This window comes from Indicator indicator, chromosome 1 (genome assembly GCF_027791375.1).
Source record: "Indicator indicator isolate 239-I01 chromosome 1, UM_Iind_1.1, whole genome shotgun sequence".
Taxonomy (NCBI): domain Eukaryota; kingdom Metazoa; phylum Chordata; class Aves; order Piciformes; family Indicatoridae; genus Indicator; species Indicator indicator.
The window spans coordinates 95,175,269-95,200,681 of NC_072010.1; the positions used below are offsets into that span (position 1 = coordinate 95,175,269).

General features: G+C 43.1%; 1 protein-coding gene across 1 annotated transcript; it reads left to right on the forward strand.

Moving 5' to 3' along the window:
- The first annotated feature begins 6,301 nt into the window (after window positions 1-6,301).
- Window positions 6,302-24,349, forward strand: FKBP4 (FKBP prolyl isomerase 4). The gene is made up of 10 exons (XM_054400768.1): window positions 6,302-6,430; window positions 10,024-10,168; window positions 11,986-12,128; window positions 14,688-14,808; window positions 15,356-15,512; window positions 16,774-16,864; window positions 17,169-17,252; window positions 17,923-18,108; window positions 19,239-19,478; window positions 23,705-24,349. The coding sequence occupies exons 1-10, from the start codon at window positions 6,347-6,349 to the stop codon at window positions 23,801-23,803; spliced, it is 1,350 nt and encodes a 449-aa protein (XP_054256743.1). The 5' UTR covers window positions 6,302-6,346; the 3' UTR covers window positions 23,804-24,349.
- Window positions 24,350-25,413: the final 1,064 nt, after the last annotated feature.

Consider the following 25,413-nt stretch of genomic DNA (forward strand, 5'->3'; position numbering starts at 1 on the left):
TAGGCCTAAGGCCAGTTCAGACAGGACAAGATGTTACAAACGTGCTCTACACTGCAGCCAGGAAGAATAGTCCCACATGGAGCCTTTGGCAGGAAACATCCAGGAAGACATGAGGGCAACCCCAGCAACCCCTAGGATTCTGGAGTGCAAGCTACAAAGGAGATGAGGCCAGCTATGCTCCAACCAAAAAAAAAGAGATACTGGCAGCATATGAAGGAGTTTGAGCTGCCTCAGAGGTGATTGGTACTGAGACACAGCTCCTCTTGGCACCCCAGCTACTAGTGCTAGGCTGGATGTTCAAAGGAAGTGTCCTCTACCCATCACGCAACTGATGCCACATGGAGCAAGTGGATCACACTGGTAACACAATGGGGTCGAACGGCTATCTGCCTGGGATTTTGTGATGTCACCAGAGGAAATGGAGGTGACACATGCTGAGGAGGCTCCCCCATTCAACAAACTGTCAGATAATGAAAAGCAATATGCCCTGTTCACTGATGGGTCCTGCCACGTTGTGGGAAAGCACTGAAGGTGCACGGTGGCTGTTTTCTACCATTGTAAGCACACAGCATTTACCTTGGCAGGTTCGTGGCAGTGTCATGTAATCAATCCTCCAGGCTTCCCCATATTTATATTTCAGCCACCACACCCCCTAAAACAGAGGTTTTACCCACTTGTCTGGGTTCGTCCTGCTTCAGATAAAGGCAAGCCTACCTGTGGGATTGCTTTTGCCCAGGGATCTGAGTGTACCTGGTGGGTAATGGGGAAGGATAGAGAAGTTTGTTTTGTGCCACAGGGTGATGTCACTTCGGGTGAGAATACACAGTGTATTTTCTGCGTTGTATGATGGTAACTGCTGATGAGCATGACGCAGGTGGTGTAGAATAAGGAGGGGATAATGTATTGGTTCCAGCTGACTGGACCCAGTAGGGGGGACAAGAGGCTGCCCCCAATGGGCTGCCTCCCTCCCACTCCTCTCACTGGCACAGAGCAACAGAGCAGGTGGGATTGTATATCCTAACCTAAGCTGAGTGCCATGTTCACTGCGTGACAGGAAAAGGATTTTTTTTGGGCTTGTAGGACTTGTAACATAGTCTATAGTTAGTAAAGTTTCCTGGGGTTTTTTTGTTTGTTTTGGTTTTTTTGTTTTTGTGTGTGTGTTTCTTTCTTCCCCAGTTTCCAGGCTGGGGTTTGGCCTTTTCGTTTCCGGTTTCCATTTTGCTGAGCTCATGTAGGTTGTGTCTGGGATTCTGTCCAATGGGTAGTTTTTCCTTCTTTTTTTTTCTTCCTCCCCTGTTTTCTTTTGTGTAATCTGATATCCCTGCAATAAAGTAGCAAATTGTCCTTACCTTAACTAACAACTCTGCCCCCTGGCCAGTTTTCCACACCCACACTCCTGCATCCTCACCTCCCATCAGTGAAGGAGAAGGGGATGGGGGTGTGTGACAGCAGGCTGTGCTAACCCTGCACAACTTCCTTCACCAGATGTAGTTCTAAGAGGGCCTTAGCCTTCCTTGCTGTGTCTCTATATATCCTGACTATATTGCTATAATTCTCCCAAGTGCCTGGTCCCTTTTCCCACATACTGTGAACATCTAGATATATTGTAGAAATTAAAAAATCAGAACATCTTTCATATTTTTTAAACTGCAGGTTTAAAATGATGTGGGAATTGGAACATCACTTATAATAGAAACTGCCTCCATTTACCCCACCCTAGTCACTGTCAACTAACTAAGCCCAAAAGATTTCTCTGTGTCTTCTTCCAGCTTCTGCCATTGTAAAGAACTGAAGAAAGGCTAGCTGGGCCAGACAGCCTAGACGGACAGGCAGACACCCCACTAGATAAATAAGGAATGACTTGAAGTTGAACACCCCACTAGATAAATAAGGAATGACTTGAAGTTGAATCGGGGTCATCATATAGTCCTCACATTACTATTAGTTGGTCTTCATGATATAAGGACATTATACCATGCAAGGCTCTCTTGTCTCTGCTGCTTTCTCTAACTCCTTTATGTCACTGTGGAGAAAGACACATTAAATTACTCTCATTACTTTGTTCATGCTTTCTCCTTGTTCTGCCAAACACAAGTTTCCCCTAACACCTGAAAACAATCTGGTGTTACATGGTCATTGCAGCCAACTCAGTAAGAATAAATGATACTGCCCTTCTGCGTGCCCATAGGACGGGAATTAAATCTGCATTTCTCCTTTGGTTATTTTACTGAGATCCTTTGTTACATAGAGTATGTGCCCAGGCATATAGCACAGCACAGGCCTCAGACTCTCTGGGGGTTATGGAAAGGCCAGCAGGAATGTCCAGATTCACAGAGCTGTGGCACTGCATGGAAATAAGATATCTAAATTTATCTGTAGCTCTAGATCCAGTCAAAACCACCATACAATGTATGAGGCCATGCCTTGAGTAGTGGGCTTGGTTTTGGGGTCCTCACTACAAGAAAGGTATTGAGGTTCTGGAGCAGGTCCAGAGAAGACCAACAAGGAAAACAGGTCTTGTCAGGAGTGGCTGAGGAAACTGGGGTGGTTGTCTGTAGAAAGGGAGGCTGAGGGGAGACCTTCTCACTCTCTACAACTCTACAACTACCTGAAAGGAGGTTGGAGTGAGGTGTGTGTTGGCCTCTTCTCCCTAGTAACAAGTGACAAGAGGAAATCACCTCAAGTTGTACCAGGGGAAGTTTAGGTTGCATAGTAGAAGAAACTTCTTGACTGAAAGGGTTCTCAAATACTGAAATTGACTCCCCATGGAAGTGGTTGAATTCCCATTTCTGTAGGTGTTTAAAAGATGTAGAGATGTGGTGCTGAGGGACATGGTTTGGCACCAGACTTGTAGATTTAGATAATGGTTGGACTTGGTGGTCTTCAAGGTCTTTTCCAACCCAAACGATTCTATGATTCTATGAAAAGGAACAGAGAAAATGTCTAATGTTACTTGCATGTGGGCCACGACAATCTTATACAGTCCGCAGTGATGTGATAAGTATAAGGAAAACAACTTTATTCCTTCTAAACTAAAAGGACTGCAGAAGACCTGTTTTCTATATACTGCTGGGGAGCAAGGGAAAGCAGAGATACTAGGACAGCTCTCTGAAGCTGAGAATGAAGAATGGACAGGGTGTAATTCAGCTGGAGGGCAGCTGCTGACATCCTTAAGGGCCTTTCACAGACGTGTCACACAAACTAATGGTGTAGAGTTAGACTGAGGAAGGTTTGTGTCCTGCTGTGGACCTCAAGGTGGCATCAATGACTGTAACAAAAAAAGGTGCAATTCATGTGAACTGCACATTGTTTCCTCCTTATCAGGCACCGTTCTATTTTATAATGCAACAAACAACTAACACAAGTTATCCCATATCTCTTAAATCATATTCCTTTCCAATTCAGTATGTGTGACGCAGCTGGATGGAGGAGCATCCAGGGTTTGTTTTGGATTCTGAGACTAACAAGCAACTGCTCACAAGAAATGTATGTCAAGTAAAAACCAAGTTCTTCATTAGTTAGTTTTTACTTAGTTCTTCGTTACTACAGCTAGGTAGGTGTTTACAATTGATTAATGTTTTAAGTTCTTATTTCAAATAACACAGATGCACAAATTATTGCTCTCAACTATATCCTATAAAGTATGCCCTCAGTATTAGTTTCCCCAGGAATGTCCTCACCACACTTAAGCCATGTTGGGTCAAATTGTGGATTACTTGGCATCAGGGGCATCCCTGCCAATGGCTGGGCTGTCAGTGCACCTGCCAGTTCGCACAGTGCATGGCTTCCGTCTTTATGCCTTTCTTACACCCCAAGCTTGACCCTTCCAAGCCAATCAAGTGTGAACCCAGTGCTCCTGATGACCTTCCATTCAGTTCATGTTCCAATCACAAATGAATATTCAGAGTAGTTTCCTTTATGGTTATTTTCTTTGCCATTAGCTTGTATTGCCATCTTGCGCAGACCTGCATTCCTCACTACTTATCCTACCCTCATTCATGTAAGCCTGTGTTGCCAGCTTGATCCACACAACTGGGCAAGTTATCCTCCAGGCCACAGCTTATCACAGTGAGTCAATGTACACAGAGAAGTGTCTCCAGGCATGACATACTAGGGAAGTCAACCCTTTGACAGCACTCCAAAGGCCCTTCTTGGTGATCTAGGCTATCTCAGGTCCTGCCCTCACTTGTGCAGAGCCTGTCAATAAAGCTACAGCTGAACTATGTTGCATTACATCATCTTTTATGTTTTATGTTCAAATCTTGTTCTCTCTCTCAAGTCTTTATACGAACCTATTCATAAATCTAGCATGCTGCAGACCAGCCTTAGATAGGCTTCATGTCCTGGGAGGTTGTTCCAGACTCTTGCTGCAATTAGCTGGTTTTGGGATATTTTAGTGCCCAGGCAGTAAAATGTTGCTATTTTAGGTAATCATTTTACTTGTCTTTCACTACACCTGAAATTTATTGCCAAAATTTTCATCAAGTTCTGAAATATTTCCTTTGTATTCTCCCCATTTTGCTTAGCTACTCTAAGTTTCAAAGTTGTCGCTATCGTGTATCTTCTGAACACAGGCCTCACATCATTATTAAGTCTCATTTCCAAAGCTATGGTGCTTATAAGAGAATAAGAATGAGGCTTAAAAGACAGGCGGGTAGTCTTCTAAACTGCCTTCCACCTGTACATACTCTAGCAAAAGCATTATGGGATTGACCATCACCTAAAAACAGTCTTTTTTTTCCTCTCTCTCCCCACAAAGCCTGCTTAAGTAACTACAGGGGTTTTATAGTTTTTCTAGTACTTGCTTTTGGTATCACCTGAACTATCCTAAGCTGCTGTTTAGCTTTACACTGGCACAAAAACAACTCCAGGTTGCATCCAGCATCAAGACAGATACATACTATCAGCACAATCTCATATACCGCTGTCGAACCTTCTGCAGCCTCTCCAAGGATGCCTCAGCATTGACGGGTCCATGCTCCCGAGATGGCAATGCAGCTGGGAAAAGCAAATCCAGAGCAGTGAGCATCAACTTGCCAGCCTCTTTCCTTCAGTGACTGACTTGACACCAAGAGCATGCAAAGCTGCATGAGGTGGCCCAGGGAGCCAGTGACACTGGCTTGTGGTAGAAGGTTGAATCAACTTGGAAAAAGCAGCATACAGCCTCTGAGATTTGTACAGGAGTGCAGATTCCTCTGCACTTGCACTAATTCTCCTTGTGTTCAGAGGGTCAATCTCTTTATATGGCTGCATCCCCAAATAGCTCAGCAGCAGGCAGAGGCATAACACAGTGCTACTTATTCCAATGGATACAGACAAGCCAGGCACAGAGCTTACACTCTGTACATCAAGCATATCTCAACCTTCCCTTGTCCAGGGAACTTTCCAAACATAGTGCCTAATGGGATTCTCAACCCTGCAAGCCCAGGGATGCCTGAAAGGAGGTTGTAGCGAGGTGTCAGTCTATCATCCTTAGTAGTAAGTGATAAGACAGTAATAGTCTCAAGTTGCACCAGGGGAGGCTTAGGTCGAATAGTTAACAAAACTTGACTAAAATGGTTCTCAAAACATTGGAACAGTCTCCCCAAGGAGATGGTTGAGTCCCCATCCCTGGAGGCGTTTAAAAGACGCACAGACGTGGTGCCGAAGGGCATGGTTTACCACTAGACTTGGCAGATAACGTTGGGCTCCATGATCTTGAAGAAAACGAGCTCCAGGAGCATACACTCGCTGCTGGCACGTTGCTCCCATGCCTTTTCCTACGACCATTCCTGTAACCGTCCACAGGCTTGTGGTAGGTGAAATCCACCCCGCGTACCTGCAAAGGATCGCTGACGCTGAGGGTACAGCAGGACTGGTTTTACTCCAACGGCAGGGGAGCTGGCTCCTCCCCGCTGGGCCGGCGCCCCCCCGCACAACCTGCGAGAGTCCGGGCGCACCTGTACCGTGCTTCCACCTCCTCTCATCCATAAACCTTTCTTTCTTTCTCCTTGTCTTAGCCCTGGCCACCCAACGTCTACCTCAGCTTCCCCCTCGGCTAGTGACGGGCTCTCCTCCCCCCACCGGCGATGCGCACTTTCATTCCTGCCTCTGGCATAGGCCAAGCGCTTTGCAGCAACCCAGCTGCCTCTAGAAGCTTCTCGGGCCCTCCCTCTCCCCTCCCCTTCCTCCTCCCTGCCAACGGGGGGTCGGCGCTGCGGCGAAAGCAGGAGGCGCGCAGTTCCCGCTCCTGCTGCTGGGAGCAGGAGGCGCAGCGAAGCACCGAGCACCAGAGCGGCGGCAAGGCCGGTGCTGACCGCAACCCGGGGCGGCCTTTCCCTGCGCAGCTGTGGCAGCGGCAGGCGGGATGACGGCGGAGGAGATGAAAGAGGATGGGGCTGCCTTGGAAGGGGTGGACATCACCCCCAAGCGCGATGAGGGCGTCCTGAAGGTACTGGGCGGCTGCAGGAGGCCGCTCCCCGTCCCCTCCCCGCCGGCACAGATTCGGGGGTCCTGGCGCCGGTGATGGAGGGTCCGGCTCTCCTCGCCTGCAAATGGGTACTCCGCTGTCGCCGGGGCCCGTTTTGTCCTGAGGGGAAAGGGGATAAGGCCGTTAGTGGGCCGCCCTTCCGCTCGGCAGGTTCCCGCAGAGCACTGGGGACTGCCGGTAGTTCCCCGCTTTCCCACCGCCCCGTCACCCCGGGCAAGTTTGAGCCCGTGCTGCCCGCTGGGAAACCTCGGGGTTGCAGAGGCCTGCGGAGGGGAGAGGCATTTCTTGCTGCATGCAAGCTTTTTCTTGGGGCTGCGTTGCGGTAGGCAACGCTGGGCCAGGCTCTCCGCCTGGGTCGCGGGATGCGCTTGTTGTCTGGCCTGTTTAGTTTTCGGGGGATCCCGGTCAGCCTCTCCGCCTTCACCTCCCCCTCTCTCCCCCTCCCCCCGCCCGCAGCACGTGTTCGGGGACTGGGAATTAAAGATGGTGCCTGGGCAGGGCACGTGTGTTTCGCATAGGTTGCAGTGCCGCGTTGTCTTGCTTTTGCCCGTCTTTGAGACTGAAAGTGGGGCTCTCCCATCTTGGTTGGAGCAGTATTTCAGTACTGAGATGGTGTATTGGACGTGTGGGCCTGATGTAAATGCAGCCCGGCGGCGGGAGCCCGAAAGGCTGCCCCTTGGTTCAGCTTCTGTGGGCAAACTAGATGTTAACAGACTGCAGGTGAGGGCCATGGCAGAGCTGGCAGTGATCTCGGTTTCTGCCGTGTAGGAAGAATGCTGGTAGACAGGCTTCGCTGCTTTGTACTGAGAAGCCAGTTGATAAGGGAGGCAGAATTTATACTGTGAGGAGTTACGCCGACTTCCTCCATGAGTTATTTCCTATTCCCACGTGTCTAGAAACTTCTTTAGTCTCTTAAAAACTTCAGCGAGGATTTTTTAATAATCACAGTGAAATTTCAGAGTTACATGTTAAGAGTAAAGGAAGCACCACATCAAACAAAATTCGGGTTTTTAATCTTGAACCCTTCTGGCTTTAAATTCTGGGTTTGCCTTAGAGGCATTGCCACCAGTTCTGGAGGGGTATTGGGGGTCAGATTGAAGATGCGTGATTGGCTTGTGTGTTCTGCTTTCATCTAACGTACCATGGTGAGAGTATCAATGCTTTGCACGTAGCGCAGTCTTAGGGTTTTCATCTGCATGGCTGACGAGAAGCTGTCTGCGAGTCTCCCACATCTCAGATCCCTGAGTATGGTAAAAGGCAGTGGATGTCTGCCCGTTCCATGTGGTACCTGCCTTTTAACGATGGAGAAGCAGAGGTGGTTGTTGTCGTTTGGGGTTTTTTTGTTGTTGTTTTCTTTTGTTTGTTCGTTTTTTTAAAGGGGGGAAAGAGAAAATATTTGCTGAAGAACTGAGGTGGTGAAAAACTCAAATGCTGTGAGGTTGTAAATTGATAAAGCAAAAAAACGGAGGTCATGAAGTCCAGCCTTCATGGATTTTTTTTTTCCTAGTAATTGTTAGAGTGCAGAACATAGCAGTTGAAATCAAGGGTTTAACTCTGAACTAATCTGCACCAATATTAACACTGGTATCATTGGACTGTAGCAAGGAAGCTTTTAAATTTGTTGGTTAGCTTTGTATCAGAATAGTATCCAGAGGGTTTTTGGTTTTGGGTTTGTTTGTTTTACCTGGTATTGCTGAATGTGCTTGCACTATTTCTAGTGTTTAAGTTTAGAAATAGAAATATTTGCAATCACGATAGGAATAGAAAAATCAGGTTTCTGCATCTGAAAGGGAAGTACAAATCCTATGGAATATAGTGTTGCCATGTTGAGTATGTGAAAGAATTGAACTTGTCTTGAAATAAATGCAAAAGAACAATATTGTATAAACATAAAAATTAAGATATTAGTTACTTTCACATAGTACAGCTTGGTATGACACTACTAAGATAGGGCATATGGTAAAACTTATCTGTTAGATGTGGTTGTTTCAAACTACGTTCACATTGGCTGCATTAAAATTACTTGATCAGATGCAGACTTTTTTACATGTAAGCATGATGTAGTTTAGGTTAATTATTAGATTCACATCGGGCGTTTTATGTCTTTGCCTTATCTCTGTGAGAGTGGTTGCTTGAGTTTTTGTTTTTCTTGGGGAAGAAAGCAGTCGATTAGATCTGTAATGCTAATCACTGCTGTAGCAGTAGGGTACTAGGATGGTGTGCTATATGAAGGCAGGCCTTTTCTCTCTGATCAGGTAGTATGTTTTTCCTTTTTTTTCCTGCTTTTATTTTTCCTTCTATGCATCCAAGCATGTTCTTTAAACTTGTTGAGAGTCTGACAGAAGCTGTCCATGTTACCTCAGCTTTGGGTGGAGAGTGCTAGCATTTCAGTCAGTTGCAGGGATGGTGGAAAGCAGAGTAGGAGATGGACAGTGGTTGGTTGCAAGTTGGAATCTGGGAAGGAGACCTGTAAGGGTGTGCTTCCTTCAGTAAAAAAATGATTGGTATAGAAACATGACATTTTTCTACCTTTTTTTTAAAAGGAGGAACACCAATCCATGCTTCTGTATGACTGCCCTTGAATAAATGTTTGTCTTGTGTGAACAGTATGTTTTCCAGCACTCTTGCCTTCTGCTTAGCTTGGGCTTTAAGTTAGATGGTTTCAATCAGTGATGGAGAAAACTCAAATTTGAACTCAGAAATCTTGTTCTGGACAAGGCTTCATATCTTTGCTGTATGAGATATGTTAGTACTATTCTCTATTTTCATACGTGTTTCAAATAAATGCCGGAGAGATTGGCTGATCTTGCTTTTTATGTAGTGTAGATTTAGTTGATCCCAGTCTTGCTATCTGGGCTGGTGAACCTCTTGAAGAAAACCAGAACCTTGCAGCTGTATGTGAAAGCAGGGTGCTGGCAATCCGTCAGTTGTGGGGAGGCAAAATTAATACAAAAGTAATTCATAAGCCTTATGGGCTAGAACTAACCTGCGCTAGGGTGCAATTCTGTTAACCTTTGTTTAAACTGGTTTAACTTCAGTAATCTTGGATCATGTTAGAACAGATTTCATGGGAAGACCTAGCTTGTTTTATTGTTTAAATTTCTTGCCTGAACTTAGAGGTGATGATTGGTGTTGAAGAAAGTACTTGAATAAAGCAAAAAACCCCAAACAAAATAACAGAAAACACACCCCCCCAAAAAAAAAAAACCAATCCCAAATGCAAAACAAAAAAACCTGAACAACCCCAAACCCTACTTAATTCTTTACCTAAGTTTCAAGCACATTTAAAATCCTGTTGAGGAAAGGTAAGTGACACTGCTAACTATAGATGCAGAGATCTCTTGCCAATTAAGTTCCTGTATCACAGCAGAGCCATCTTGAGGTTTCTGCATTGGCAGCACTGCTCATCTGTATAAAAACAGTTCATTTTCAGGTAGTTGAAGTAGACCTGCAAAACATCTACTGAAGATAATGCATGCATCTAAATTAATGGAGTTAATGTCCAGTAGGCACTTAGTTTCCATCATCTTAGTGGTGCTTAATGTTTCCCTCAGGTTGTCAAGAGAGAAGGCAGTGGAATAGAGTTTCCAATGATCGGTGATAAAGTGACTGTCCATTACACAGGATGGCTTATTGATGGCACAAAATTTGACTCCAGTCTGGACAGGAAAGACAAATTTTCATTTGACTTGGGGAAAGGTAATACCTCATGTTTGCTTTTGATGATTTTCGGTAATAATCTGAGATTTTCTTGTGTATGTAGCTCCTTTGAATGTTAAAGTTGCTATTTAAACTTGTTTTTAGAACTTGAGGTTTATTTTCAGAGTAGTCCAGTTAGAATGACTTTGAGATTTCTTTCTGAACAAGAAAAATGTGTGGCCACTTGATGAGGCTTGCTGAATTTACTGGCCTCATGCAAAGCACCCTAGGGGAGTAAATTTGCCCTGAAGCGTAATGGTAAAGGCTGGATACATAGCCAGAATTTGCATTTTGTTGATTGGTTCATTTTGGCAAAGACTCCAGTTCAGGAGTACTTAATTGTGACCAGACACTGGTACAGGGTGTTCAGGGCAACTATCAGCTGCAGTTTGATGAAACATGCCCCCTGTGTCCCTAAGTTTCCAAATTAACCTGAATATGAATCTTGAAGTAGTGCATCTGTTCATTTTCAAAAACTTTCAGAATGCAAAAATCCAAAAATCCTTGTTCCATCAAATCTTACTATTCAATCTGAGCTTTCCCTGGCAATTCCTTGCCTGCCTTTTTTTTTTTTTTTGAGATGCATTCTGCAGTGTAGAGAAAATTGAGATGATGTGAAGCATACCTATTAATGCAAGACTAACAGAATGCCTGCTTGATTGAGTTGAAAGGAGCAGCACAGAGAACTTGATTAAGAGAGAGGATTTTGTAACTTGAAGTTCCATTCTTCTGTTCACTTTTGACTTTTTTGCCCTAAGACCTTCTTGGAAGAATTTATTTCCTCACACTTGAGATTTTGCCAAGTGTTACAGCATGTGTCTATGTTCAGATGATTTGAATTCTGTAATAGGCAAGGAAGTAAGGACAGGAAAACAATTTGTGTACCCCTATCAGTCTGCAATTTACAATTGATAGGGGTTGAAAGGCACATTGGGGGATCATCTAGTTCAACCCCTCTGCCAAAGCATGTTCATCTAGACCAAGTAGCACAGGACCATGTCCTGGTGAGTTTTGAAAGTCTTCAAAGGAGGAGACTCCACAGCTCTCTGGGCAGCCTGGTCCAGTGCTCTGGCATCCTCAAAGTCTTTTCCTTAAGGGTTTAGGTCAAACTGTTGCCTGTTGTTCTATTGTTGGACACCACTGCAAAGAGCCCAGTCTCATTTGCCTGACACCTGCTCTTTAAGTATTTATAAACAGATCTCCTCTGTCTGCTCTTCTCCAAGCTAAAAAGCCCCAGGTGTCTCAGCCTCTCATAAGAGAGATGATCCAGTTCCTTAGTAATCTTCATGGCCCTCCATTGGACTCTCTCCAGTGGTTCCCTGTCTGTTTCGAACTGGGGAGACTGGAACTGGGTACAGTACTCAGATGTACTCACCAGGGTAGAGGGGACCCTCCCTCAGCCTGCTGCCCACACTCTTCTAATGCAAACCATTTGTCTTCTTGGCCTCAAGAGCATGCTGCTGGCTCATGGTGAACTTGTTCACCAATACTCCCAAGTCCCTCTCTGCAGAGCTGCATTCCAGGTAGCCTGTACTGGGGTTATTGTTCCCCGTGTACAGTACATGGCAAACTTTGTGAAGTTCACCTCTGCCTAATTCTAAAGCCTGTTCAGGCCTTTTTCAGTAGCAGTGCAGGTGTGTCAGCAAATCCTCCCAATTTTGTATCTTCCTTTAGTCCAGGTTGTTAAGCGTTAAATAGGACTGGACCCAGCCTTTCACTGTCTGGTCTGCCTTAGCTTTTGTGATGGTCGGTTTCACAGCTGATGATGCTTTCCATGTATGCCTAACAGCCATGTGATTGAAATTTGACTTGCATAGGTGAGGTGATCAAAGCATGGGACATTGCTGTGGCTACTATGAAGGTTGGTGAAATCTGTCGGATTACATGTAAACCAGAATACGCCTATGGCTCGGCTGGGAGCCCCCCAAAGATACCTCCCAATGCTACACTGATTTTTGAGGTAAGTGAGAGACAGTCACTAAAACTGTGTGCTTGAAAAATAAAAACCATATTTCACTGTATGTAATACCCTTTCAAAACAGGAATGTTTGTTTTTTTTAAAAAGTGAAAAATACGGTCAATTACGGTAATATGGGCAGAGCATAGAGTTCCAGGCTGGCTGCTGCTGATCAGCAGTGGCCCTTATTTTGGAGTCTTTTAAAATGCTTGTATGTGTCCAGTGTTGATTTTAATTTTGCAGTTATGGAATGATTGACTGTGGAGACTGCAGGTTGGGAGAGAGGACTGTCCCTGTGGGTGAACTCTGAAGTAGTTGAAAAAAAAAATTGTTCAATCCTATTTCCACTTCGTGGGACTCAGAGTAATGGAAATTTGTGTTAAATGTTACAAAATTTTCAACAGTGTTTCATGTCCTTGCTGATAATTTTTTATATCTTGTTTTCTTTGCAACATTAACACAATCTTTTATGAGCTATTTGGCAGGCAAAAGTGGCACTTATCCTGTATAAATTGCCAAAATATAAAGTGTGTTTGAACAGCACTGCAACTATGAACTCTTTCTTGTAGAGCTGTTTTGAGAAGCCTTAAAGCACTATAAGAACAGTTCGAATTTGGGTTGCTTATGGATTAGCAAAGTGTGTCTGTGGATCCAGGCCATGTTGATCAGTCATCATCGTAGGTCATTTATATGCTCTTGGTCCCTGTGATGTTTAGCAGTTTTGAAATTTGGTGTCTTGGTAACACTGATTTTACAATCCACATAGATAGATAGTTTCCTCAGAGATGAACTTCATAAAATCACAGAATCAGAATAATTTTGGTTGGAAAAGACTTTAAATTGAAATCATCAAATTCAGCCATTATCTGACTACCAAGTCTGGTGTGAAACCATGTTCCTCAGCATCAGATCTCCAAAGTTTTTCAAGCTCTCTAGGGATGGGGATTCAATGACCTCCCTAGGGAGCATATTCCAGTGTTTTAGAACTCTTTCAGTCAAGAAGTTTCCCCCTACAGCCAGGCTAAATCTCCCCTGGTGCAGCTGAAGGCTATTTCCTTTTGTTCTGTCATTTCTTTGGGAGACAAGACCAACCCTTGCCTTGCTCCAGCCTCCTTTCAGGTAGTTGTAAAAGGTCTCCCCTCGTCCTCCTTTTCTTCAGATTAAACAGCCCCAGTTCCATCAGCTGCTCCTCCTAAGACCTGTTCTCCAGACCCTTAACCAGCTGCTTTACATTTCTGGACCTGCTCCGGTACCTTCATATCTTTGTAGTGAAGGCCCCAAAACTGAATGCAATACTCAAGGTGTATCCTCAACAGTGCTGAGTCCAAGGTGACAATGACATCCCTCGTCTTGGCATTCATACGTTTTTCCTAATGCAGGCCAGGATACTGTTGGCCACCTTGGCCACCTCAGCGTATTACTGGCTTGTATTCAGCCAGCTGTCAACCTGTGCTCCAGGCCTTCCACTGCTGGGCAGCTTTCCAGTCACTGTTTCAAGCCTGGACTGTCGTGTGAGGTGGTTGTAACCCAATTGCAGGACCCAGCACTTGGCTTTGTAAAACCTCATACAATTGGTCTTGGCCCGCTGATGCAGCCTGTCCAGGTCCCTCTGCAGAGCTTTCCTTCCTTTGAGCAGATCAACATTCCTGCCTGTTATGGTGTCATCCACAGACTTTACTGAGGGAGCACTCAATCCCCTCTCATCCAGAGAATTGATGAAGATGTTAAACAAGACTGGCCCCAAAATTGAGCCCTGGGGAACACCACTTGTGAGTGGCCTCCAACTAGATTTAACTCCATTCACCACAACTGTCTGGGTGCATCTGTCCAGACAGTTTTTTTACCCAATATGGTAAAAATGGGCTCCATTCCAAGCACTGTAAGGTTGATCTGAATTTGACCATAGATGGAATTAAGGGCCTCATCAGATCTTTAGGATAAGAATTACATCTTTAATTTCCCTTCTCCTTTTGTCCTTGCAATTACTTAGAAACTTCCCTAGCTGTTGGATGCAGTGACACTACTAGTAATTGTACTTGACTGTAGAGTAAGGGTGTGATAGCTTCTGATCAGTGTGGTAGCACTGCAGAGTGGTAGCTGAGAGCACATTCTTCAAGGTTTAATACCTTCAGAAAGTATTTTCAATCATATCAAGAAACCAAAGAAAACCTCAACCCTAAACCCCACTATCCATTCCTGTGCCTGCCTGCAAAAGTACTATTGAAGAAGCCAATGGTGTTGTCTTTTTGCAGTAGTTCCTAAGCATCGTGGCTCATGGAAGCTTTATTCAAAATCCAGATTCACAGTCCTTTCAATTAAAGTATCTAATTTGCAGTATCGTGAGACCTAATATTGCTGGAGGAAAAATAGCCATACAGGCTTGAGTATAATATGAAACTCTTCATTCACTATCTGCTGCATGCAACACAACGTCTGGCAGGATATTAACTGATACTGGCTTCCTGAACTCCTGAGCTCCAGTTTCAAAGATCTCTGCAGAGCAAAATCTGTGACATACTGATTTGATGTGATGAGAGTAAATGCAACACCTTGCCTCTACAGATAGAACTTTTTGAGTTCAAGGGGGAAGACCTCACTGATGATGAAGATGGTGGCATCATCCGAAGAATCCATAAAAAAGGGGAAGGGTACTCCAAGCCCAATGAGGGTGCGCTTGTAGAGAGTAAGTATGTTACGCAAATAGTAAATAGTTTACCATGTGGGAGGGCAGAATGTTTTCCCTGATCTACAACTTCTTGCTCTGACAGGGCTTTTTCTTCTTTTTTTTTTCCTTTGCCAATTTAACAAGTTATATTATGTTTCTATTCTCTCATTTTTAGCAAGGTTTTTTATTTTCAAACAGCAGCTGTGTTCTCCAGAGGTACTGTATCTGATAAAATGTTTATCTGATTGCAAAAGGTAGACAGCTAGTAAATTTTTTCTGTTTGCTGAGGAACAAGAAGGGGGTATAGTTCTGACATTGGAGTGGAAAAAACTCCATGGACATAAATGAACAAAAAAAGGAGGGTTTATTAAGTTTAGCAGCAGAAGTGTTTTTGCTGCCAGTAGTCACCATGCATAGGTAGCTGGGGGGGGGAAATAAAAAGGGTGCTTAGGAGGAGGCTTTCATACTCCTTATTTTATCTGTGCTATCGTTATCAAAAGAGTTACCTTCTGATTTTTCTCTGGATTGTTTTTGGGTTTGTTTTTTTTTTTTTTTTTTTAATCAGTCCAATTTGAAGGCCGATGTGGAGATCGTGTGTTTGACAGGCGGGAACTGCAGTTTGAGATTGGAGAAGGTGACAACTATGATCTTCCACATGGTCTGGAGAAAGCAATTCAAAAAATGGAGAAATCAGAGGAATCTGTGTTCTATCTCAAACCCAAGTATGCTGGTTCTTTTCTTACTTGAAGGGCTTAAACTAAGCATCTGGCAAAAATGAAGTGTTAGGTTATAGTGTATTTTGGCTTTATCCTGTGCTGTAGTAAAAACCTTATCAGCCCCAGAAGTTTCATGTGAGAGATGTAGGAAGCTAAGATTGCTTTGCCACTTAGTTCTGAAGTATTAGCACTCCTAAAGATACTTACTTAAGCCTCTGATGTTGATGAATATTAAATAAAAATACTGTTACTCTCTTTAGATTGTTGTGATCCCTCTTAACAAAATAATACTTACTTGTAAAGAAATACATAAGAAAATACCTAAATAACAGCCTCACAATAGGAAAAGAGCTCATGAATCTTCTGAGCAACCCATTGTTACCAGATTGCTGGTCTTCAGGTGATACAGTTATTACAAAATACTGGAAAGAAATCCTTTGTCAGTAGAAAATGTTCACTGGAGTTGAAAAAGCTTTTTGGAAAATAATTGAAATATTCTTGTGAGATAGAAGGCAAAGCTGTATTCAAATCTTGGACTGTTATGAGAGCTCTGAGACTAGGAGCAGCTGAGACTGCCCAATATTGTGGTTTTAAACAGTCTTGGATATAAGCAGAATTTATCTTTACAGTGAGAACATCTGAAACAGTGGAGTTTACACTTATTGTTTCCATGAAACTTTATTTTCAGACTTTCAGTTTTTGAAACTGGAACTGAACCTGAAGGGAAAAGAGAGCAAAGCCATCTGGTCTCAAGGATATTCCTGCTAATAGGCAGCTTCTTGGTGGAGTAGGAGAACCTTTCTGTAGACATTCACTGATTATTAAACTGATAGGCAGTATGTTAAGAGTACAGCTGTTCATTTAATCTGTATTTGTAATTGTCCTTGCTTTTCTGACAAAAGTGGTAAAATACTGGTGGTCTGAAGGAAACCTCCGGTTTCAGACCATGACTGTAAGATGTGTATAACTTGAAAGTTTTCTCCCTTAATGGAAAGAACTTGGGTTTTCATTCACATAAGATAAAAAGAATAGGAATAATAGAAATGGTAAATTAGAGATTAACAGAATTAAAACTTTGTTCTTACTAATTTTATAGTAGAACCCAGAGTTCTTCAAGATGTTAGGTCTTGTAGTAAAGCTGTATAGGCATTGTAGATTTGCATGGGGGTTTTGTCTCCTGCTTCCTATGTAGCAAATGTGGCTGGATGGATAGTTTTTGAACTCTTGGTTCTTTTTTCTTTATCTTACCCCCTCCCCAATCTTACAGCTATGGTTTTGGAAGTGCTGGGAAGGAGAAATTTCAGATTCCTCCAGATGCTGAGCTGCAATATGAAGTGAAACTCAAAAGCTTTGAGAAGGTAGGAACAATAGATGAAGTCCCAAAGAGATTGGGAGGTGGGGGAAGAAGTGGATATGCAGCTTAAACAAGGATGATGGAATCCTTGAACGTTGATCTGAAATAGGGAAGCTACTGTTACCAGGGAGGATGACATGCTGGGAGATGTTGTCCTTACTGCTCTCATTGTCACTCCTGCTCTAACCCAGTTTCCAGTAAGCGGTGCAAAACTGCTTTGCCAAACCATACTGTTAGTGGGAAGCACCATGGCCATTTGGTTTCCTCAGAATTTTCATCATTGACTTGAACTGTTCCTGTTTGGGTAGGCTAAGGAGTCCTGGGAAATGAACACAGATGAAAAGCTGGAACAAAGCAGCATTGTGAAGGAGAGAGGCACTCAATACTTCAAGGTAAATTAACAGTCCCCAGGAGCATTTCTTAGTCCATCCTTGTCATAAGCTGATGATGATAGCTTCTGTCATTTCAGAGTAGTGGTTGCGGTGTTCTCTGCGATGCTTTACAGGGAAGACTGGAGGGAAAGGTGGCCTTAAGGAAAAGAAAAAAGCCTTATAGTTAGAATATGCAAAGAATTAACTCTGCAGAAAGTTCTTTGTCAAAGCTGTTTGCTGTATCTACAGGTAATCGAGGCATACATTGAATAGCAACAAGGTTACAGTATTTAAGTTCTTGTTTTGGGGAAGTGATGTAAAGGAACAGCGTTTGTTTGGGTAGAAATGTGTGGAGAATCTGGTTCAAACTGACCAGCTGAAAGTAGACTTAATTCATTATCTTCATGACACAGAAATAGTTGTGCTGTTTTGAAAATGCCCTGTCTTCCTTGTTCTGTATCAAAAATTGAATACAAGGTGGGAGACCCCTAGTTGTAATGGGGAAGCCAGTAAGTATTCCTAAATTTTTTTCTGATCCTGAACAGGAATAGCTTTCAGAAGTAGTATATTTTTGACAATAGGAGTTATTTTCTGACTGAATTAATTTTTCAATCTGTTGCTCAAGGTAAGTATAAGTGGCGAGAGGGAGTTAGGGATAATCTGCATGGTAATTGAACAATGTTTATTACAGGAAGGGAAGTACAAACGGGCAGCATTACAGTATAAGAAGATTGTGTCATGGCTGGAGCATGAATCAGGACTCTCTGATGAGGAGGATACAAAAGCCAAAAGCTTGAGGCTTGCTGCCCACCTTAATCTATCTATGTGCCATCTCAAACTGAAGGAATACTCCCAGGCTTTGGAGAACTGCAACAAGGTAGTAAAGGGTTTATTTATTCTTAAGCTTCACAAGCAATCTAGCAGTTTTATCTCTTGCTTTAACTATTTAAGGAAGTGGTGTTTGGCCTTTATTAGCAGCTGGCAGCTGGGTAGTACTGAATACACAGTGTGAAATATAGAATGGCTTGGGTTGGAAGGGATCTTAAAAGATAAACTAGTTCCACTTCCCCTGCCATAGGCAAGGACATGTTCTACTAGACCAGGTTGGACAGGGCCTTGAGCAACCTGACTTTGGACACTTCTGGGGAGGGGGCATCTACATCTTCCCTAGGCAACTTGTTCCAGTGACTCACCACTCTCACAGTAAAGAACTACTTCTGAATATCTCATCTACCCTTTTCCAGCTTAAAGCCATTATCCCTTATCCTATCACTACAAACCCTGGTAAAAAGTCCCTCCCCAGCTTTCTTGTAGGCCTCCTTCAGGTACTGGAAGGCTGCTTTAAGGTCTCCCCAGTGCCTTTTCTCCTGGCTGAACAGCCTCAACTCTTACAGCCTGTCCCCTTAGATAAGGTGTTCTAGCCCTCTGATTATCTTTGTGGTCTTCTCTGTACCTGCAGCAATAATTCCGTATCCTTCTTGTGTTGGGGGCCACAAAACTGGACACAGTGCTCCAGGTGGGCTCTCACATGAGTAGAGAGGGAGAATCACTTCCTTCATCCTGCTGGTTACACTTCTTTTGATGTAGCCTAGGATATGGTTGGCCTTCTGGGCTGCAAGCAAACATTGCTGGTTTATGTTGAGTTTTTCATCAAATAAGTTATTTTTGTAATTACTGTCTTTGGAATGTCTTTTACTAACTTGCTGCTACATTGAAAATATTGAAACATTTAGAAACTACAAGCAGTAAGATGTGGTGAAGATGGTCATGTTAGAAGCCCTTCAAAGAGTTGGAACAGAGCCAGGACTAAGTCTCAGACTTAGTGGTTTGCTCTCAGATAGTCTTTGTATTTACTACTACTGTATCAACTCATGTTACTAGTAAGCCCTAACAAGACTGCATCAAAAGGGATAATTTCTAGCAGTCTCTAGTTCTCTGATTGCATATTATTTAAATAAAAAAAGAAATATTATTTAAGAATGTGGGGTTTTATCTTTTGTAATTCAGGCACTCGAATTGGATAGGAACAATGAAAAAGGTCTCTTCCGGCGTGGAGAAGCACACTTGGCTGTCAATGACTTTGAATTGGCCCGAGGAGATTTTCAGAAAGTGATACAACTTTATCCAAGTAACAAAGCTGCTAAAGTGCAATTGGTGACTTGTCAGCAAAAAATACGGGAGCAGCACGAGAAAGAGAAAAAAATGTATGCTAACATGTTCCAAAGGCTTGCAGACAAAGACTTAAAGGTAAGTAACATACTCCAGAACACTAAAAGAGGTGGTATCGTGTTAGACATGGAATAGCATTTTAGGTATTCAGCTTACTTTTTTGTACAGATAAATATGATGGGAGAACACTCAAGTAGCTTCCTGTAGTGGGGGAAAAACTGCAGCTAATCAACAATCAAAGTGATGAGGCCATCTTGTTTGAACCAAGACAACTGGCAGCATCAGGCATTGTACGGAATGCTTTTACTTATTTGAATAGATTTTGCAGCAGAGCAATGTTCACCAGAAAACAATTGAAGTAATGAGATGCAGATATGATAGCAATCAAGAACTGAAGAAATTACCTGTTCTCCTTGAACTGGTCATTCTAAAGAACAGTCCCTTCTGGTGCTTGAGGAGCCCGTCTACTGGAAACCTTATGTTTGCTGTATGGATGATGTTGAGCGTGATCTTCTCATGGACACATTAGGATGTGGATGATGCTGTCCATCTCAAATGTCACAGGTTGATATGAAGCATCAGAATTCAGACTCTCAGAAATTCATTATTTAGCCTATGGATGGTTTTCCTACTAAATTTCAGTGGAATTGCAGTAAATACTAGTTCAGCTCACAAAGGCAGCGTTTGAAGACAGGTTATTATCTGTACGTTGTTATGAGTTAGCAAGAAACACTCAGTTATTTGTGAGAATCGCATAAAACATTGCGTGAAATTTGAAGGTCCAGAAGGAATAGGTAATCTTGTAACTTCCAAGACAAACCTGGGATTTGTATCATAATCAGATTTTCTCAGTAGTATTGGTTAGTGCAAAAGTTTGCATCTTGTGAGGTTATTTTCAGAGATCTTTGTGTCCACCTACCCAGAATATACATGGAAAAGCTAAAAAATTGTCGGATACTGGGTACATCGGTTTCTGTGGATAAGTGTAATTGAGTCTGACCGGGGCCTACTGTCCTCAGATGCGTATCCTGACAGTGCAGCTGAGACTCAATGTTTCCTGCATAAAACACTTCACAAACCTCTCTCTCTCCCCTAGCCTTTCAAAAGGAGATATATCTGAAATCAACTTACCTCTTAGACATAATGGGAGATGTATTCCATTCTTCATAGTAGTCATATAGTAAGTGTAGGGAAATCACCCCTAACTAAGGGTGATTGGGTGGGCAAGCTGTTCTGTTTGTGTTTGGTTGTGGATGTCACTTGTTTTGCTGTTCGGGTTTTTTTGGGGGGGGATGTGCGGATTTCCTGTTTAGTTTTTTTTTTTTTTTCTGCAAAGAGTAGCAGTTGTTCTGTGGATGTGGCTCCGCTTCTTGTGGAGGAGTGTAAACAAACATATGAATGCACATTTTATCAAACATCTGGAATAGGCTCCCCAGGAAGGTGGTTGAAGCCCCTGGAGCTGTTTAAAAGATTCAGAGGTGTGCTGAGGGACATGGTTTAAGCACCAGACTTGGCAGAGTTAAATAATGGTTGGACTTGAAGATCTGAAATGATTCTCTGACTCTGTTGTCCTTGTAGTTACGTACCTGGCTAAAGCAGCCTGATGACAACAGTCCTCACTTCCTGTTGATTGGAGCCTGGAAGAAAGTACTCTGTCGTTTTAAATATTGTAGTGTATAGCAACAGGACCAGTACTGGTTAGTATCAGTGATGTGGACAGGGAGGTGTAGCGCACTCTCAGCAAGTTTGCAGACAATACCAAGCTGAGTGGTGCGGTAAGACTGAAGGATGGGATGCTATCTAGACAGGCTAGAGAAGTGGGCTGAGGAGAACCTCATGAGGTCCAGTAAGGTGAAGTGCGAAGTCCTGCACCTGTGTTGAAGTAACCTTCAATTCCAGTACAAGCTGGGGGATGATGAGATTGAGAGTAGCCTGGCAGAAAAATTCTTGGGTGTTACTGGTTGATGAGAAGCTGGATGTGAGTCAGCAATGTGTACATGCAGTCCAGAAGGCAAATCACATCCTGGGATGCAGTAGATTGAGAGAGATGATTCTGCCACTCAGCTCTGGCGAGACCTCACCTGGAGTACTTGTCCAGCTCTGGGGCCCCCTGCATGAGAAGGAACTGGACCTGCTGGAGCAGGTTCAGAGAATGGCTACAAGAATGATGAGGGGACTGGAGCACCTCTGCTGAGAGAGTTGAGGCTGTTCAGCCCAGAGAAAAGAATGCTCTGGGCAGACTGTGCAGCAGCATTTCTGTATGTGAAGAGGACCTACAAAAAAGCTAGGGAGGGCCTGTTTATAAGGGCATAGGGGACAAGGGGCAAGGGTTTTAAAATAGAGCAGGGCAGTTTTAGGTTAGATATGAGGAGAAAGTTACAGTGAGAGTGGTGAGATCCTGGAACAGGTTGCCTAGAAATGTGGTGGAGACCCTATCCCTGGAGACATCATGGTCAAACTTGATGGGGCCCTGAGCAACCTTGATCTACTTCCTGTAGGGAGGTTGGATAAGATGACCTTTGAGAGTCCCTTCCAACCCAATACATTCTGTGATTCTGTGATAGCCATCTTTACTTTTGGCAGACTTTAATGAAAAATCTTGGTAAGATAAAAGATACTGCAAATGAACTAGAACTGTTTCAGTGTTGGGCATCTTCATTTCTGAAATTGCAGGTTTTAGTTGCCAGATGTCAGTTTCTGCTGTGCAGGGTCCTTTTATCTAGCACGGTTTGGAATCTGACTTCCTCCACCAGGTGGGAGGTGTGGTACTCGGCAGGATTGCTATCTGGGGAAGAAAAATGGGTAGCTGAAACAAGCTATAGAAAGTATGAAGGAGCTATCCTTATGTGTTGTTGATGTGCGTGTGTTCGCATTGGGTTTTTTTGGAGCCATCTGCCTTAATTTAAATAAATACAGCTTTATATGAAAAGGCATTAATGGGATATGGAACTGTAAACAAAAGACTTTTGCTCCCTGAGTCAGTCTTGGGGACTTTTCTTGGAGGGGGGAGGAAAAAAAAAAAAAACACACAAAACCCAAACAAACAAAAAAAGGCCCACCCCACAACCAAAACACCCACAATGCAAAACCTAACATATTTTCCTGCTAATTCATTTATGATGTTGCTTTACTTTAGCTCAAATAGTCTCCCTCTTAGTGGTTGTGGGAGAAATTAATGTTATGGAGAAGAGGATTTGTTTACAGAATGTCTTCTAAGGAATGCAGCTTGTACTATAGTTCTGAAACTCGTGATATCTGCCTATCGTACTGTCTGTTGAAGTTCAACAGCCACTCTGGCATCAGTGGTTCTTTTCATGAATTGCTCACAGATGTAAAGTGTGAATTTTTAAAGGTGGAGGTGTTTTTCACCTTATCTGATGGCCAGGTTTGCTAGCTAACAGATTTTCTGTGGAGAGGAGGCCTTGCTCTTGTTTCACAGATGTTCTTTGGCTGGAGTTTGTTGTTGCAGATAAGTTGATTTAACACTTTAAGGATTCTGCCCCTCTTTTCCCTTTCCATTCCCTTCCCTCAACGCTCTGCTTACATCTTTGCTTGTTCTTGCCTGGTTCTCATCTCACTTCATAATAAAAGAGGTGCTTTAGGGTGCTAGGCTGACAGGTGGAAGACCCATCTCATTGTGCTATCTTTAGAGATGAGCAGGTCAAGACACTTCTGCCTCCCTTTGTTTGAAAATTAGTGCAAGATTGGAGTGTGTTGGTTATGTCCTACTGTAAAAACTGATCTTGGACCCTTACTACATGGCTACCTGCCTTCCACACCTCTTTATTTGGACTGGAAGGTAGAGCAAGGAGAAGACTTTAAGAACAGGCACCTTCTCAGGTTAGATTTTCTATAAGCTAAGCTCTTAAGGAACATGCAAGTGACTGCTGTCCAGTTGAAGTTGCTCTTCATGAAACTACTTATCCAACAAAAGTATTTTGTTGTATGTCAAGTCCAAGTGTGTGTCATGCAGGTTGGGGATGGGGTATGGGAATTGCTAAGATGGAATCAAATTCTGTCGGTCTCTATGCAGAAGCTTCCTAAATGAATTTCTGTGTTCTGGCAAGCATGTGCATGTCATTGTGAATCACAACAATATAACACCAGTATTGTTTCTCAGCTTTCTCTAAACTGCTTCTGATTTCTGAGATGCAGAAAAAATGCAAAGAAATTGTTGTTTCCTCAGTCTTGCAGGGAGACCAGGTATCCTAGTGATAAAAATCAAATACTGTTTGTAGTGGTATTTGCAAATGCTGGCAATTTTGTGTAACAAAGGACTGTATTTTCTTCTTGTCTCTGTTTAGTCAGCTGCTACTCTTCAGACCAGACACACTGAAGATGCAGAAATGGAAGATGGGCAGAATGGAGTCGAAGATAAATCGGAAGTTGACACAGAAGCATAAAACAAACCCTATTCCATTACTTTTGTAAATGAAATAATTTCCAGTGAATTAGACCTTTATTTTTCTATCTGGTTGGATAGTGGCTTCAGGGGAGCAGAGTCTGAGGCCGCCACACCACAGTCAGTTCCAGCGTTCTGTCAGTTGAAGAACCTGAGTGGCAGCGTAAATCTGGTTTAATCCTAGGGACTTTATTTATTCATTCAGCCTCTGTTATTGTTCAGGTTCTGTCTGGATTTACTCTGCTTGGTTTATTTGTGTTTTGCCACTGGCGTTTATCTCTTTTTGGATCCAGTTCAATTTAATCCTGGGTTTTGCTTCCTAAATTTTACTTCTTTAAAGTAATCAGCCTCTTCCAGGAGTCCTCACATGAAGCTTGAGAACAGATTGTTGTTCCCAGTTCTTCTGCCTTGGCATTGCCCTGTCCCTTCTGCTCAGTAGGGAGTCCTTCCAGTAAGTGTTGTATCCTTTCTTGTATGCCTCCTGTTTGCAAATTGCTGATGGTGAAGACTGTGAAGTCCTAGCTTAAGTAATAAAGCTGCAATTAAACTCAAGAAAATAGAACTTCTTGTGGGTTTTTATTGGAATCTGCACAGGATTAAGATAACTTTCCTTTGGTCATTTGGTGTGTTCTCATCCATGTAGCTGTACACTGGCCATGGAATCTGATTATTTTTCTGTTTATAGAAAATTCCTGCAATAATCAACAATTTACCCATATATTAGGAAAAAATACATTGCTGAAAATAATACAAAAAGCAAGTTTGTAACTTATGCATGGTTTATTTTCTGCTCATATAGCAACTTTTCTCTTTACCTTTCACATTGTAAAACTAGACCAGGAAAAAAAATCATTTACTTATACCTGAAAGTGACTAGCTTTGAAGGAAAACAGGGTATAATGGTTTAACACATTGCAAATCCTTTTACGGCCTAATGAACTACAAACTTGAGCAATTCTAATGTCTGCTTGTCCCCATCTCTGCAAGAAAGATTTTAGTTTATCTGCTTCTTTCTGCAGTATGTTGTGTGTCTTGTTTGGGTGTGGGTGTGCTTTTGGGTTTTGTGGGGGCTTCATTAGGGTGTTTTTTGTGTTTGTCGGCAGGCATTGAACATAGTGCTCAAACCCACTGTCTCTGTTCATCCTGTTTAAGTCAGCATCTCCACTGCCCTGTTCTGAGACCCTCTAGCAAACAGGGACATTTCTGCTGGCTCTGCAGGGGCAGGTATATAATCTATATATACAGAAGTGGAATTTTTGCAGTGAGAGAGATGTCTTTGGATGGCACAAGATGGGCTGGAATTGTGTGACTATTGCAGAGTTACCCCTGTTTTAACATGAATGATGTCCAAAATGTTAGTTTGAATTCCTAGTCTCCTTTGCTCAGACTGAAGTACTGTATAAGCACTTTATTCATGAGATTCTTAAGGGTTGGGAAGTTGCCAGTACCTGTGCCAGCTTGGGCCTGGCAGCTGTATAATGGAACTGTCTTCAAAGTGATAAGGCCTGCTTGACATGCCATTCTCAGGCCCAAGAGAAGATGCTAGGTTGGGGCTAGCTTAAGCTGTGAACTGCCCTGTTCCCCACATGGTGAGGCAATGCCATAGGCTTC